Raw genomic sequence first — 16,613 nt, forward strand, 5'->3', positions numbered from 1 at the left:
GTTATGCATACTTGGCATTGCATGCACTGCTATACCATTTTTACGTAGAAATCAAAAACCAACAGACTTCTACGTATGTAGTGCTGTGCGTTCGATAACCGATTACACGCGAGGCTCATTTAACAGATTTCTTATGTGACAGCTCTCTCAAATTTTACATTACAGGCTAACCTAATATTCGCGGCTTGCGTTTTGGTACGCATGCCGTCGAATTTGTTTTTTTGCGTCACCCGAAATTGACTTGCATGCGTTTGCATTTGATTTCATTGAGCGACACGTCAAATCAAAATGTCACGCAGAACAAAAATTGGAAATTGAGTTAGCTTCATACGCACGCCGTTTAATTTCGGTTGATCTCATACAAGTTGCATGTGCATGAGAAATTTTTGACAATAAATTGGCGGCGTGCGTGAATATTAGGTTAGCCTGTTACATTCCCAGTGCACTATAATCCGAGAATTTGTGAAACCTTTCGAAGTCCAGAATTTTTCCCATATACTTTCAAGATTTCGATTTTTTGGATTTCAATCAGCGCATGAATCACGTATGACGACAATCGTCTGAACGATATCGTGTCGAGATTGTCTTGCTTCATAAAAATCAAAAATTGTTTGAACGTTTGTGCGATATCGTCAACTCGATTCCAGTTTTGCTTCACGTAACAGTGACAGTAACACGTAACAGCAACACAAATGCATAAATCAGTGTTTTGACAACATCGTTTTGTCAGTATCGTTTGAACGACTATCGTTTCAGAGTTACGTGATTCATGCCCAGATTTCAAGGAAATCCTATTTTCACTTTTGTAAAACGAACCAGCAGCAAAAACACACAAAAACAAATTTGCAAATGTCAACAAAATCCATCAATGCCTTCTTAAAGTATGTTCACATATAAATATTATCTCAATCAAAGCTCGTTTTTTAATCACCCCGTTTACATAGGCAAATCTCAGATTATTATACCATGTTCTGACCGACAACGAAAACACTTTGAAAACGTGTTTAGGGATTGTGGGCTGAAGGCTGTTAGTGTTTTCGTTGACATTTTTTACATCCTCTGATTACAGTTCTGCTACACAAAAACAAAATCAAAATGCTTTTCCCTCATTTTCTTTTCATTTGCAGCCTCTTACTTTCATTCTTATTTTACTTTTACCAGCCAATTAACAATAAATCCGAAATGGCGTATTAAAGATGATAAAATATGACTTCCACTTCGATAAATAATCGAAAAAAACTAGTGAAGACACCGATTGGTATGAGTGGAACGTGAGTTTTCAAGTAGTTTTCAGCGAAAACTGGTTTTCGTTTGACAGATTTTACATGGACGAAAACACAAGTTTTAAGTCGAAAACCAATTTTAGCAACGAAAACATGTTTTCGATGTCGGTCAGAACATGGTATCAGCTGTCAAATTTGTTGTGGTTGTTATTCTCACATCTCAATGAAAAGTTATGTTTCTTCTCTGTGCCAACGTGATCACGTTTTTCTGCTATAATAAGCAATATACATATATTTTAACTTAACATTTTATTAAAAATACCTTTACAAACCTCTTTCCCCTGCTAGCGGCCATTTTGGTTTACTTTTAGACTGCTTTTACACAGTTCAAGTATTGAATTCAATTCTGCTCGCATGTGGAAGAGAGGGGGTGAGAAGAAAAGGGACGAGTACACATGCGGCTGTACCGTCAAGTCGTTTCAATTTTCTTGCTTTACTTTTGGCATTTTCGTTGCTTTCCATTTAAAGAACCAAAAACTTGAATTCAACAGAATTGAAAGGTGTAAAAGCAAATAGAAAACGCAAAAGAGAATGAGCAAGAATTGCTTTCAAGTACTTGAAACATGTAAATCGGGTGTTACATTTGGCATTTCTCCTCTTTTTCACAAAAACAATGGATAAAACTAGGTTGGACACCGAAAAGTTATCGGTTAAATCTGAGATTATTTAATAATTACAGATTAGCAAGGGACGATTTTTATATGGCTAATCTCTTGTTCTATTTACAGATTAGGTGTTAAGCTCGAAAATGACGATAATCTAGTTATATGTGAACCTAGTATGAAGTTAAACTGATGGTTCGATTATCGATAGCAACCGAACTTCAGTGGCGTTTCCAGTTGCTGAAACGATATTACAGATGGCAACTTACAACTGAAGTTGCTACAAGGTATGAATACAGGCACCTACATTTTTGTGGTTGCTGTGAAAGTTTTTGGAGCGTACTTAGGAGCGAAAATTAAAGAGTATGGAAAATACTTAAATTTTTTGGGTCGATTATCGATAGCAAGCGAATTTCAGTTGCGTTGCTAGTTGTCAAAACGACATTACAGATCAACTTTTAACTGACAACTGCAGTTGCTACAAAGTGTGTATACAGGCAACTACATTTTTGTGGTTGCTGCGAAGGGTTTTGGAGTGTATTTAGGAGCGAAAATTGAAAAGTTTGTCATATAATTTACTTTTTAATAATTTTAACGATATTAACATTTTGCAATGCAGTTTGCTTTTACAGAATATGGTGAAAATAACAAACCAATGACATGAAATTTTAGTTCCCGTGGAGTATGCCCTTTTGGCGAAACAAAAGCGAACACTGAAGCACCTCTTTTAAAACTACCGACACCAAGTTTTCCAAATTGAAGTCATAGCTGTGGCACTTCCTTCGCAAGGTGCGCAAGCTTTTATGAGTGGAGGTATTATTGAAATTAAACGAAGTGGATGATCTGTTTATTAACCAATTATACTACAGCTTCTTTTAGAAGTCTTCAATATGCTTTGAAAATGAAAACAAAAGGATAATAAAAGAAAAACCTTTGCTTACAGTGCACGCGGTAGCTCTAGAGGATTGGAATTATCCTGTAAATGTTGCCTAATTGAGGCCGCGTTCATGTACTTCTCTTCCTCTTAAACAAATAATTGTGATGAATTTTGCTTTATTGCTGTCTTTTCTTTAAAACTCTTTATTTAAATAATTTAATTTTACTTGCACAGCTTGTTTACAGCCACTTGCTGGTTGTCGAACTGTGAAATTTCGATTATCGATAACTCTACAGCAACTGATGATAGTTGCCATTCGTAATACAAATTTTCTTTCCAGTTGCGTTGGCAGCTGGCAACCGAACCGTGGTTGCGATGCTATCCGTAATCGGCCCATTAAGTCTAGGCTAAAAGCTCAGTTATATAAGATTTGCGCTTACACAAAGCTTAGTGTTTAGGGATTGCAAAAAAATAATCGATTAATCAATCATATGATTAATCACAAGCCACAACAATTAATTGAAATTAATTGCAATTACTGAGAAATAGTCGATTAATCGAATTTTTAGGCACTTTTACACAATGAGTATTCGAAAAAAACACTTTTCAATCGAAAATTTCGAATTCTTTTGTTAACTAGCCTTAACTAAAATAAAACTAATATTTTTATCGCCGATAATTATTTATTATTTAACCATTTTTGCAAAAACATAAGTTTTGATACGCTATAGCACAGGGTGGTCCAAAAAATGTAAAGTCGGAATTGTAATTCTCTCACCCCTAGGATTGTTCTATACCGAACAAAATATACCTCTAATTTTTACTTGGAAATCAAAAAATATTTAGAGGTTGCTCAAAGTTTTTTCCATGTATTTTATATGGGAAAAACGTTTTCGACGAAATATGTTGTATATAACTCTTGAAAATCAATTGGGGGGTTCACAACGGTGTCGTAAGCGTCGTATTGTTGCATGGCGTAAACTTTAAAAGCTTAAATAAATGTTTAGAGAACTTAAAACCACAATTAACTTTTTTTTAACACTGTGAAAATTCATAATATGACTGTGATAGTACTTTGCGAACCCTCTTAATATATTTTTTAGGCGTTTAAAGTTTACGACATACAACAATACGACACTTACGACACGGTTGTGAATACCCCAAATATTTTTCGATCGGAAAACTCTGGTTCTCGTCAGGAGACTTTCAATATTAATACTAAAGATTTTTGATTTGTTCTTCCATTGGATTTTCTGTGGTTTTTGGGGGTTTTTGGCGGACCTATAATATATACATAGTTACCATGAGATAACTGTTAAATAAAGAATTGGGTATTATTATTGGGAGTCTGATGTGCTGTGCTAGTGAGTGTCCGCGTTGCCGCGAGCTTGAAAAAAAAGTATCAGTTGCCATACAGAAAAATATCAGAAAGTATCTAAATCAAACACAACATAACAGAACAAATCATTAATAAAATTTTATAATTAAATCAATAGTTATAAAAAATTTAATACAACTTACAGTTTTATAACTTTTTTGTGCAAACTTATGTATATTACAAAAGTTCAAACATTTTTGAAATACAACCTTTTTAATTTTTCGAAGATCTGACCTTTGACCCCTTATAGCACCTGTAATATACTAAGTTTGAACAAAAATTTAAATATATTTTTACTTTATTTACTATGGTCTGGCGACTACCATTTGCTGGCCAAAAGTCAAGAAGTAACCAAATTGATTTGAAATTTAGTGTTTGAGGGTTTTTGAGGTCGGTGATTTCGAATATAATTTCAGATTTTCGAAATTCAAAATTGCGGATCCAATATGGCGACCAGATTTTATACTTCTTTCCTCTCAACAAAAACTTATATATAAGCTGGGTTTTCAAGGTCGCCGATTTCGAATATGATGTAATATTTTTGGAATTTAAAATGGCGGATCCAATATGGCGACCAAATTTTAAATTTTTTTCCTTTTCAGCACAAACTCAAATAAATGGAGAGTTTTCTAGGGCGCTGATTTCGAATTTGATAGCAGATTTTTTAAATTTAAAATGGTGGATCCAATATGGCTACTAAATTTTATATTTATTTTTTTTTTGTTCATCAAAAACTTATTTATAAGAGGGGTTTTCGAAATCGATGATTTAAAATCTGAGGTCGGATTTTTGAAACTGAAAATGGCGGATCCAATACAGCGTTATCGGAAAATATTTTAGTTTAAAAAATTTGTTTAGTTTTTGCTATATATTTTTTTCGAATCATAGCTGCGTCAAGTAAAAACTTTTTCATTTAGATATAAGCTTATATTTGTACATATTTATTTGAAAGAAATCTAGCACAACAAGTATATTATTACCAGGGAACGGATTTTATGGAAATTGCCTTTTTTTCTGCTAAAGAGATAGATGTTGCCCTTTTTTTGCCTTTTTTAAGATATTTGCCTTTTTTTGCCTTTTCTACCTTTAAAAAAGTGATTATAGCATTTACAAATTTTTTTTTAAGATTAAAAAATATACACCTTCCCATGCGGCTTATAGAAGCGCAGGGACCTCTTGCCAAATTGGTATTGGAAAAATTCAAAGCCGTTTTCTCAGCTAACGTAGGCTTGGAGACAATAAGGGGTGTGGATAAAATTGTAAAGGGCGAGGAAAACGCCCTTATTCCTGATAATATGANTTTGCGGTGCTTCTTTTGGACTTAGCAAATTTTCCTTTTATTGCTTATGAAGAGGAAAAAATAAAACAAGTACCTTTATAATTTTCGAAACGATGCGTATTCAATTTCTCTAGCCTCCTATATCAAAATATGAGTTTTCATAAAAAGTGGACTTAGCAACTTTTCACTCTAAGCTAGCGATATAATGAAACTAGTTCATAGTTTTTCTCTTTTCAATTGTAATATAAACATTTCTAAAATGAATGTATTTTTTGATTGTTCTTCGTATTTTCTGTCTTTTTTTTAGTGCCTTATTTTGCTTTATTTGCAATACCTAGAGCCTTTTTCGCCATTTTGTTTTGCCTTTTTTGCAATACCTAGTGCCTTTTCCAGCCTTTTTCGCTATTTTATTTTGCCTTTTCCAGCATATTTCGTTTAGACCCGATCATTGGATCATGAAAAAATTAACGATACTCCTTAAATTTTTATATGAGAATTAAAGTCGGTTTTGTTTTTTGCTAAAAATTACTTGTTTATAGCTCTTCTTAAAGCGGAATACTATTACCCAAATTAGAGTCCATTTTGAAAATGAGTTTCATTTTATTTAGCAAGATATGTGTTAGTTTTCTTTTTTGTTAATCACACAAATATTACTTTCGATATTCATTTCCATTCTCTTTTTTAACCGACTTCCAAAAAAGGAGGTTATCAGTTCGTCAGAATATTTTTTTTTTAACCGACTTCCAAAAAAGGAGGAGGTTATCAGTTCGTCGGAATATTTTTTATTTTTTTTTATGTATGTTACCGCATAACTTTGCACCACGTTAACCGATTTCGATAATTCTTTTTGCAACGGAAAGGTAGTGTCTCAGAGGTGGTTTAGATCCGATTATTGAATCATGAAATATATAGATATATATATATATTTTTTTCTTTAAGTCGGTTTTTTTTTTGCAAATATTACTTGTTGAAGTATCTTTCTCACTCGAAGACTTATACCATTTCGAGCTACAAGAATACTGACTACGAAAAAAAAAAATGTAAACTTTTAGTAGAAATGTCAACTTTAATGGCTGATATCTCAACGGGAAATCTCTTTAAGAAAATAATGAGTAGGTATGTATGTACTTTTTTACTCTGGAGTGAAGCGACAAAAATAAAATCGATTTATCGATACTTTAAAAAATGACTTTTGGTCAGCAAATAGTAGCGGCCAGACAATATTTCGGAAGCTAACTCCTCTTCAAAATAATTGGTTTGGTCCAATACCCAGAAAAAGTTGATTTTTGCCGTATATTTTGAATTTAGATGCTTCCGTTTTACCGTGCGTTTACTTGCATTATAACCATTTGCATTCTTTACCCATACAATAGATAATTAAGTGACAGTTCACTCCGTTCCGTTATGCTGGATTTATGTTAGGCGATTTTCCAGGCGATTCAATATTGCTGTGGAAAAATCGCTCGTGTAAAAAGTGTTTCAAAAATCGCTTGCTTCAAAGTAGACAGCAAGTCAACTTTTGCATGCGATTATCGCCTGTCAAAAAATCGCCTCATATAAAGGCAGCTTTACTTCCATTATAACAAGTCTTTAGAAATCATAGCGGTATACACAGATGTTGACCAGTTTGATTTAAACGATGAATGGACAAGTATTTTGAGTGATTCTATTACACAGTTTTCACGAAACTGCATTTGAAACTTTTCTAACGCCCTACAATTCTCAACTTATCCTTAAAAAAACATTTTCGCATGACGTCATTTTTTCAACCAATTTTAAGTTTTTATATGACTTTGGAAAGGAATTACTGAAACTTACACCAATTTTTATTATTTTATCCACTTCTAAAACATTTTTTGTCGAAATCTCAAAAGAAAATAGTCCCGTTTAGTCACTACTTTGACAATAATGTTTTATTCCCAGGAAAACTACTTAGGTACTATTTACAAAAATCAATAGACAATTTCAGAAATTATGATTTTTCTAAAGATCCTTTCAAAATCACTTCGATAATATATGTAGATTTAATTTGAGGTTGCAATAGTTCGTCTAGCTGACCTTCAAATAACCTCGATACTGACTTCGTGAGACCAAACTGACCCCGGATTCGGGTCCAGCGAACTTCAAAAAATATTTAGTGACCTTTTGTTAAGATTTTTGTCGCTTATCTGGATTTTCATAAATGATATAGGAAAATTTTCAGCAAACAGGTCGGAAAATGGTGACTTAATACCGAATCGTTATTGCTTTTATAAACACCGCAAAATCGTAGATTCTACATAAAAATACCTAACTTTTCACATCTTAGAAATAACGATAGCTCTCCACCAATTTTGGCCAGATACCCATTTTGACGTGATCCATATAAATCATATCGTCACACGAATAAGGGCGCCTTAGTATTTTGACGGCAAAAAAGACGTGTTAAAAAAATCTTACGAAAAAAGACGCCTAAGGAAAACTTCGGCGAAGAAAACGCGTAAATATAGATTTATACATGACCAAGGACTGTCTCTTCATCATCATGCCCGGAAAACTCTTTGGGGAATTTACACCCGCAAACACTGTTTTCGTCAAATGTTACACGTCACATATTTTAACGCAGCTTTCTTTGTCGTCAACTTTGTTAAAGAGTCTTTCTTCGCTGAAGTTTATTTATGCGTCTTTCTTCGCGGTAAACTTTTGAACTCGCACCTATATCCGTGTCTAGTGATATCATCCGAAAGTATTTTATGGAACGTACCTAACAGACCTGCACAGGTTATCTTGACTAGACTGACATTCAAGTAAGCAATAATTGAACAATTAAGAATAGAAAAGTTGTATGGTAAATTAAACTCAGGCTTGGATAATTGCTTGATTAATACTGCTATAAAAACGTGGCTCAATTTACATATATACAATTTATGGAATTATTATTGAGTCATTTATTAATTGAGTTATTTTATTATTATTTTGAACTTAATTAAGAGCTATCTATTTATTAAAAAATTTAAAATTCTTATCACTCAACAACTCAATTATTTTGATAGCGTTGATTTGTATAATTTATAGTTATAATAATCGTCCTTGTTTTTGTAGTATGAACATGATCGATTCACCTAAAAGTAGAAAGTCAGTCGTTAAAGAAGTTTGCACATTTACGGACCTCGATTTACCCTCTAAATAACCTATAATGAAAAGAAGTTACGCATTTCAAAAAATAAAAGAGGTTCTGGGAGCTGTGAGTTTTTTTTTAATTTACGTAGCATTTTTTTCTGGTTGGATTGTGTCTATTCGCTTAATTGTAAGTTGATTAGTCTAGAATAAAATTAGCACACACATACATACATATGTATAATAAATATTTGTTTAAATCTCGTTTTTTGTAGTTTTATGGCAGTTTGTTTTGGAAGTCTTTAATACTGATTTACATTTTATATATTCAAATATCAAGCGCGAAGTGCATTTTTACCATCAAAGGAAATGGGTAAGTGATTAGTTAATCATGAGTGTGCGATACAAATTTAAAAGAAACTATAAATTTTCGAAAATATCCCAAAACACATACATACATATGTACATATGTACTTACTAATGTACGTATACTTAATTCAAGCCTTAGATTGGCGCGCAGCAATTGGTTGTGGAAGAGTCTTCGCCGCTATTTCCCCATCGAGCTGGTCAAAACTGAAGATCTACCCGCAAATCGTCATTATTTATTCGCCACTTTTCCACATGGAGTCCTTACGTTAGTTTTAACTATTTAATTATTATTACACATTAACAATTGTTTAAGCGTTTTCATTTTACAGTTATGGCAGTGCTGTTAACGCGGGATTTGATATTGATAATTGGCTGGCCTTATTTCCTGGTATTCGACCCAAACATACGGTTTTAAACCTAACCTATGTAACGCCATTACTTTACGATTTTTTTCGCCTTTCCGGGTTCATTTCGGTTTCGGAAAAATCGGTGATGAATCATTTAACAAGTCGCTGGAAGGGTGATGGTTTCTCATCTAACGGTGTTGTCATTGTGGTTGGTGGCGCACAGGAGGCGTTGGACTCACGTCCCGGACAATATGAACTTTCGCTTTTAAAGCGCAAAGGTTTTGTTCGTGTGGCTATTAAAAGTGGGTATGAATTAATTCGGATTAACAAAAAAAAAATGTGTGTCATCTAAAAAAAGTCATATGGAAACGAACTTAATGGACGCAGGTACTTTTACGCTAGAGTTCGACTAGGCATTAAATGGCGAAAATTGTAATGACAAAGTTGGGCACATAGTGAAATAATATATAACTAGTGAACCCGCATGGCGTTAAAACGCCCTAAAGTTTAATTCAAGCTATTAATTACAAGCGATCCGAGTTCCATATTTCTTTTAAATTCATGCAGCCGTTTCCGAGTGAAGAGAGGTCTCGCATAATGTCGGTTTTTATACATATCATCAAATTTAAAATCACCCTGTACCGATAAGAAAGTTTTGACTTTCAAAATTAAAATTTTATAGCACATCTTCAGGCCAAGGTCTCTACTTCAAACCTCTCATATTTAAAATTCGAAAGAACGGTAAATGTAACGACCTTGATACTCATATTTTGATATTTCGTAAATCTTGAGTATCAGTTAAAAAAATTCGACTTTCCATACAGATAGAAATCCATTTCAAAAGTATTTCCAGACTAAAATCTTCTTACATCTTATTTGTCTAACATTGTGATAAATATTTCAATTAAATTGAATGAATTCAGTTGAACTTGATTTTTCAAACACGTTGTAACCCTCCTAAATAAAGCCTTTTAAAACCCATTTCGATTTTGATATCCATCTTTTAGTAATTCGTCCAAATTTCTAAATATTTTTAATGTAACTTTTTAAACCGGGGGCAACCCCCTTCGTTAGACACCCGTATTTTAATATTTCATATAAATTGTATATAAGTTAATTAAATTCAACTTCTCAAACAGGCGGCAACCCTCGTCAAAATATTTGCAAGCTAAAACCTTCTTAAATAACCTTTCTCTGACATCGTGATACATACTGATGATAAACTGATAAATTAAGATGAATTTGATTTGATGATTTGACTGATGTTAAACTGATAAATTAAGATGAATTTGATTTTTTGAACATGTGGCAACCCTCTAAATATGTATAGTTCAGAAATAAGGCCTTGCAAAATCCATTTAAAGTATTGCCAATATTTTAATAATTCATTAAACTTATTAACTACTTTCAATTAACTTTTTAAACGGGCGGCAACTCCCTTTAAACACCTCAAAAATATTAGTGTTAAACTCTTTTGTTTGGCGTATTTTAATATTTCACTGTTTATAAGTTGCCTGAATTCGACTTTCAAAACAGGTGGCAACACTCTTCTAAACATTTACAAACTGTTACCTCCTAAATTATTTTCGTTTGACGACCATATGGCGATACATATTTCTATTACCTGATTCCCTTAAATCAAATCGAATTAAACTTTTTAAACAGGTAGCACCCCTCCTAACGTAAAGCTAAGAAAAAGATTTTTAAAACCGTTTCAATTGATACACATTTTGTAATAATTGGTTTAACTTTTTAAATAAATTAAACTTATTTTTTTATTAAATCTGGAAACTCATTTCGAAAAAAAAATAAAACCTTATTGCTCTGATGACCTGGATAAAAAAATCCTTTCACATATTATATATATAGATAGTATAAGGGCATATGGTTAGACATTAAAAAATAATCGTGTCATTACTTAAAAAAAATAGTCATTAAGTTCAATTCCACATGGGATTTTTTAAATAACACCAATTTTTTGTCATTTCAATGCCTAGTGCAAATTTAGCATTAGGGCTATTTTCACAGTTACTTATTACTTAACTAATAGAAATACAGCGCTTTTTACCAATCGGTTAGCTAATGGTGGTTTAAAATTAATATATTTTTTTTTTATTTTAGAACAAATTTCAGTCATCGCTTGTAAAGTTTGACTTTGCTTGGAATTTCTTATTTTGCTTATTCAGGGTTTCCAAGCTTAATTTTAACGATCATACTTTTTTTGCTTATTTCAACGTATAAAGCTAAGTACGGACCTTTTCAGTTGAAAACAAAGGTGCCTTGTACTCTTCACAAACAAACTTTAGCAAACCATAGTCGAAAGCGTTGCAAATTTCTTAAGAACTGCGTACTGCTTAAGAAAATTCGGTCCAATATATTTTTCTTGACCATTTCTTTGGCTTTTTTTATTCGTCAAACTAAAGAAATTTTTACAAATAATCCCGGGATTTTCGGGATTTCTAATTTGTACTGACGGCAAAAACTAATTTTCTTGACCAGTATTGGCTATAAATGTCTAGCTCATTTACATATAACACCGTGCAATAGTAAATTTTACACACAAATCAAAGTATTCGCAAAACCGTGGGCCAAATATAGTAAAATAGCATTTTTTAGTTTTTCACTCTGACGTCAGTAATTCAAAAATGATTTAAAAAATTAGTTAAATGCACTTAGAGAAAAAATACGGGTATCAAATTAAAGAGGAAATTCTATAGAATTTAATCAGATTAAATTTTTTGGTGCAGCTTATCAGCTTAAAAAATTACCTATTCGTCCTTGTGAATTCAGAAAAGTTTTATTTTTTTAATCCTAAAGAAAATTTGGTTCCCATATTTTTATTTTACATTGCAATGAATTTATTAGATAATTTTTGGAGGTAATCATATTTTCGAATATATTCCTTTAAAACAGGGACGGTAATCATTATGAGTAAAATTATTTAAATCAGTATTTAATCATTATTTTATGAGTTTTATTTTTTTCGCTCTAAAATAATAATTATTATTGATTTTTATTTTTCTGCTCAACGGAAATGATTATTATTTGATTTTTATTTGTTCGATCAAAAATAATGATTAATTTATGATTTTTATTTTTTTGCTCAGAGATAATAATTATTACTGAGTTTTATTTTTCCACTTAAAAATAATGATTATTTATAAAATTTTAAATGCTTTACAGACGCAACTTATTGAAAATTTTACCTGAAAATTTTTAGACTTATCTTTTAATTAGGGTGTCGCTACCTCTGAAAAGGATACGGCGGAAACCGCAATGGTATAGATTTTGATGTTTTGGAATGATCATTATTCTTAAGTGAAAAAAATAAAACTCAATAATAATTATTATCTTTGAGCGAAAATATAAAAATCATAGAATAATCATTACTTTTGATCGAAAATATAAAAATCAAGTAATAATAATTACCTTTGGGCGAAAAATTAAAACTCAAATATTAATTATTATTTTTAATCTTTATTGGTTAAACTCGAAAAATAAAAATCATTGTAAATTACGGTGGGACGTACGAAAACAAATACGTGCGTATAAATAAAATGGTTTTACAGCGATTACAACTTTATTTATTATTATTTATTTATTATATATTTATTTTATGGTAGAAGATAGGAGCAATTTTTTCTATTTGAGTTGTTGAAAAGTAATGAACATCTAAATCCCGACACTAATCCCAGGATACCGGGATTGTGATAACGACATCCCGAAAATCCCGGGATCGCAAAAGCGAAAAATCATCCCTGGAGCATATCTAAATTAAATTATTAATTAAAAATTAAAATTAGGTTTTCCTTGCTTATTTTCTTCGGCCCTGCTAATGACTGTGAATGGCCCATAATGACCAACTGAGTTATTTAAAGCACAAATGGAAATCTGGCATTATGCCAAAAATACGTGCAATCATAACAGTCATAATAAGAGCATAACTATTTCGAAACTGGATAAACCTCTAACTTAATTAGCTAAGGATGTTCTGATAAGAATTAGTAATTTTTATATTGAAACGAAGTTAATGGCTATTCAATATTCAAGTCCCTACTCTACGCTTTATATTAAATTCAGATTTCTTGAAATTTTGAATGGATAAGGGAAATCCATCGAATCATAACGGATCACATACTTAGCTACCGTAAAACTTAGTCTAACAAACACATTTTCGGCAATGAGATCCAAATTTATCCTTCGTAAGAAATAATTATATTGCCTTTTAGCCCAGAATTTTTGTTTGTTGTTTTTACCTCGGTGAAGATCTACTGTACAAGGTCAATATCATCGCTAGTCCCCTGTCTATTCAGCTTCAGCTATGTATCAAGGCGTATTTAAGACGTGATAGCAGCACCCTTTTGATTTTCTTCGCCTCACGGCTTCATATGTCAAATGGTTGCTGTTGATTGGTTAGAGCAGTTGATTGCTTATTGTTTTCTGTCCTCTTTTACATCCTTCGTATGAAATTTTTGACAGTCCTCGCCGCAAAAGCAAAAACAAAATACATGTACATTTTGTTATTGGCGTACCGATACCACCTTATTGAATACGCCTTGCTGTGTATATTCTCTACAAATGTTTAACTCAACTCAACGTTGAGTTATTGAGCTGACTCCACTCTAAAAAAAAATTTAACCGCAATTCAACCTAAAACGAGAAAATGTGTTAACAAAACAATGAAGCTCGTCAGATCCACCCAGTGCAGCTGGAAAACTTATATCGTCGGTAACTATGTGATTGATTAACTCTCCAGAGCCGCTAAGGGAAGAGAGACTGGGACTTGTGGACCACTCTTGGAAAGATGTGCTTCGGGTCAACTCAGTGAATGCTGGAGAGAAAATCAGGGAGGGAAATCTTCTCGCGAAGCCGGATCTCTCGTCTTTAGTGGGTGTACTGACAGACCATTTGTAAATATCACCCCTACGGCCTTTTATCGCAGCTGCATGAAGGACACGAAGTGGGACAAACCACCCACTTAACCTAACCTTAGCTAGTACAAAAATTAGAGAAAATCGTTGGGGAAAACGATATGTGCTCACAATAATATGACTCAAGGTTTTCGATAAAATAAGAGCCCACGATTTCCACTCATCATTCTGTTAAGACTTTTGACAGTGCGGTTCTAAGGCGATGCTAAATCCTATCCTATGCTTATCGACTAATGAGAGAACGCCAGACTTTCTTATTTTACTAATATATTATATAATACGTACAGTAGATAAGTGAACTTGCTCATAATTTAATTCTAACTCATCCGTTAGCGCTGCCATTGTTCCCTGCTTTACTTTTGGTGAAGTTGATAGCTTCGATCGGTGGGACGGCAAATGGGCTTTGATGTGGCAACTGTGCGTTAAACGACTAACCGGTATATCGTTACCGTTAATGAAAGGTCGTGGTGGTTTTCCAATGCCTTTTAGAAGACGAATAGTGCAAGTTGGTAAGTAACGCATTATAGAATAAATATGTATGTTTAAATTGTTTTCTTATTACATAAAAATTTTTGTAGTTGGCGCACCAATCGAAGTGCAACAAAGTGATATACCACGGCCCGAATATGTGGACGAAATCCATAAAAAGGTAGTTGAAGGTGTGAATAATTTATTTGAAACGTATAAACAAAAGTACATAGACGATTATGAAAATGTAAAACTTATCATTAAGTGAATTGGTTAATAAAGAATGAGTATTATGAACTTTGCCCATAAAGGATAATTTCCCACGACGAGTTTAATATCAAAATATCTGCTAGCAGCTCAACGGCAGGTACTTTCGTGCTGCTTGGGCTAACTTTTAGTCCTCTCAGAAAAAAGTTTCCCATAGTTGATATCAAATCTGAGAGAGCTGGATTCACGGAACAGGTGCTCAGAAATTTTCGCTGTAATGCCAGAAAATCGGCATGAATCGCTAGACCATTCCCCTCTGCGAATTCCTAATTTGTTGTATGAGCTCTCCTCTGTTAGTAGGTGGCCATAAGAGAGGTGGCGTTAAGAAGAGCTCAGGCACGATTGGTATCTTTTAAATACATCATACATACATATACATACATATATGTATGTACATTTGTACGTAGACATGTAAATATATATGCCTATTGTTCAATGGCAGTAAAGTTTATCCCATAAATGCTCGTAAATACATATCATGGTGCAAAATTCTTAGCGAATACTTGAAAAACTTGTTAAAAAAAAGAATATTGCAGCTGGCGCTCGTAACGTATGTAGAATGCATATTATTAAATATCGTCTGAGCTGAGTAATGAAAAGGTAATTACAAAATTGCTAGCCGTATATACGCTTACACCGTACGTCAATGAATTTTACACACAAAAGAGTCACGAAGCTAGGAGCCAAATATAAGAAAATCCGAAAGGATTTTGTGAGGAACTTTGAAATTTCAAAAATATAATTAATTTCACCTTTTTGAAAAATCGAGTGCAGCTAAATTATGCATATCGTCGTTTAAAGTACAAAAACCGCGTATCGGCGTTCTGCGAAACCGCCAACACTAGGGTCTTATTGTCTCTACGGGTTTTCTACTGCTTTAGAACCAATATCGCCTCTCTTTGTGATCGCTGGTTTTTAAATATCTTGATGATAGCCATTTCTTCACTGTCTTTATAGCTTCACTGGGTTTTCTTTCGATATCATAATATTACTACGGCATTGTCGTCTAAAATCCTATAATTTTTGGTGCTTATGACCTCGTCATACATTAAGATTCGCAGCAGAGGTCCGAGAACAGATCACTGTAGTACGCCCGCTGGGACACTGAATGCCGCTTTCGATCCAGTATTTAATCTTTCGTTCAGAGAGTTAACTCCTAATGATTCTAATGAGGTAATGTGGGGCATGCACATTTACAAGAGTCTCCATTATGCGCAGCCAGCCCGCAGTGTTTAATGTGTTTTTCACGTCTAATGTTACAACAGCAGAGTACTCCTTTGTACCTCTAGGCTCCCTTCGATGACTTTTCTGGCTATGCCAACCATGGCCTTAACGGCATCAATAGTTGAACCAGATTTGCTGAAGCTAAACTGGTATGGTGAAAGACTCTGTCTTCTACGTTCGTTATATGTAAGTCCGTTAGAAATAGTTTTATCGAGAATTTTTTTCCAGTATGTCCAGTCTGGACCGATAGAACGAGGGTTCCCCAGATTGCTTAATATTTCCTTTGGTATTAGGACTAAATTCTGGACTTTCCATCTACTTGGGCGTATGCCCTCTTTGAGACAGGTCTAAAACACTTTTACAAATAAACCCAGACGCCTGAACCTGAATGCGTAGACTTAGTCGATACACTATAACTGAACTCCTATGCACCTCATTGCACTGCATGATACGCCATTGCATTGTGTATAGAATTCACTTCTTATTTATACA

At 33.2% G+C, this 16,613-nt stretch overlaps 1 protein-coding gene across 1 annotated transcript; it reads left to right on the forward strand.

Annotated features, from left to right (window-relative positions):
- Window positions 1–8,531: 8,531 nt before the first annotated feature.
- On the forward strand, window positions 8,532–14,898 carry LOC108359774 (2-acylglycerol O-acyltransferase 2-like). Its single transcript, XM_017611798.1, has 6 exons — window positions 8,532–8,705; window positions 8,791–8,888; window positions 9,018–9,149; window positions 9,214–9,537; window positions 14,496–14,671; window positions 14,741–14,898. Exons 1-6 carry the CDS (start codon window positions 8,595–8,597, stop codon window positions 14,896–14,898), a joined length of 999 nt encoding a protein of 332 aa, XP_017467287.1. The 5' UTR covers window positions 8,532–8,594.
- Window positions 14,899–16,613: the final 1,715 nt, after the last annotated feature.

The sequence above is a fragment of the Rhagoletis zephyria genome, unplaced genomic scaffold (genome assembly GCF_001687245.7).
Source record: "Rhagoletis zephyria isolate East Lansing unplaced genomic scaffold, Rhagoletis_zephyria_1.1 Rzeph_scaffold_00013, whole genome shotgun sequence".
Classification (NCBI taxonomy): Eukaryota; Metazoa; Arthropoda; class Insecta; order Diptera; family Tephritidae; genus Rhagoletis; species Rhagoletis zephyria.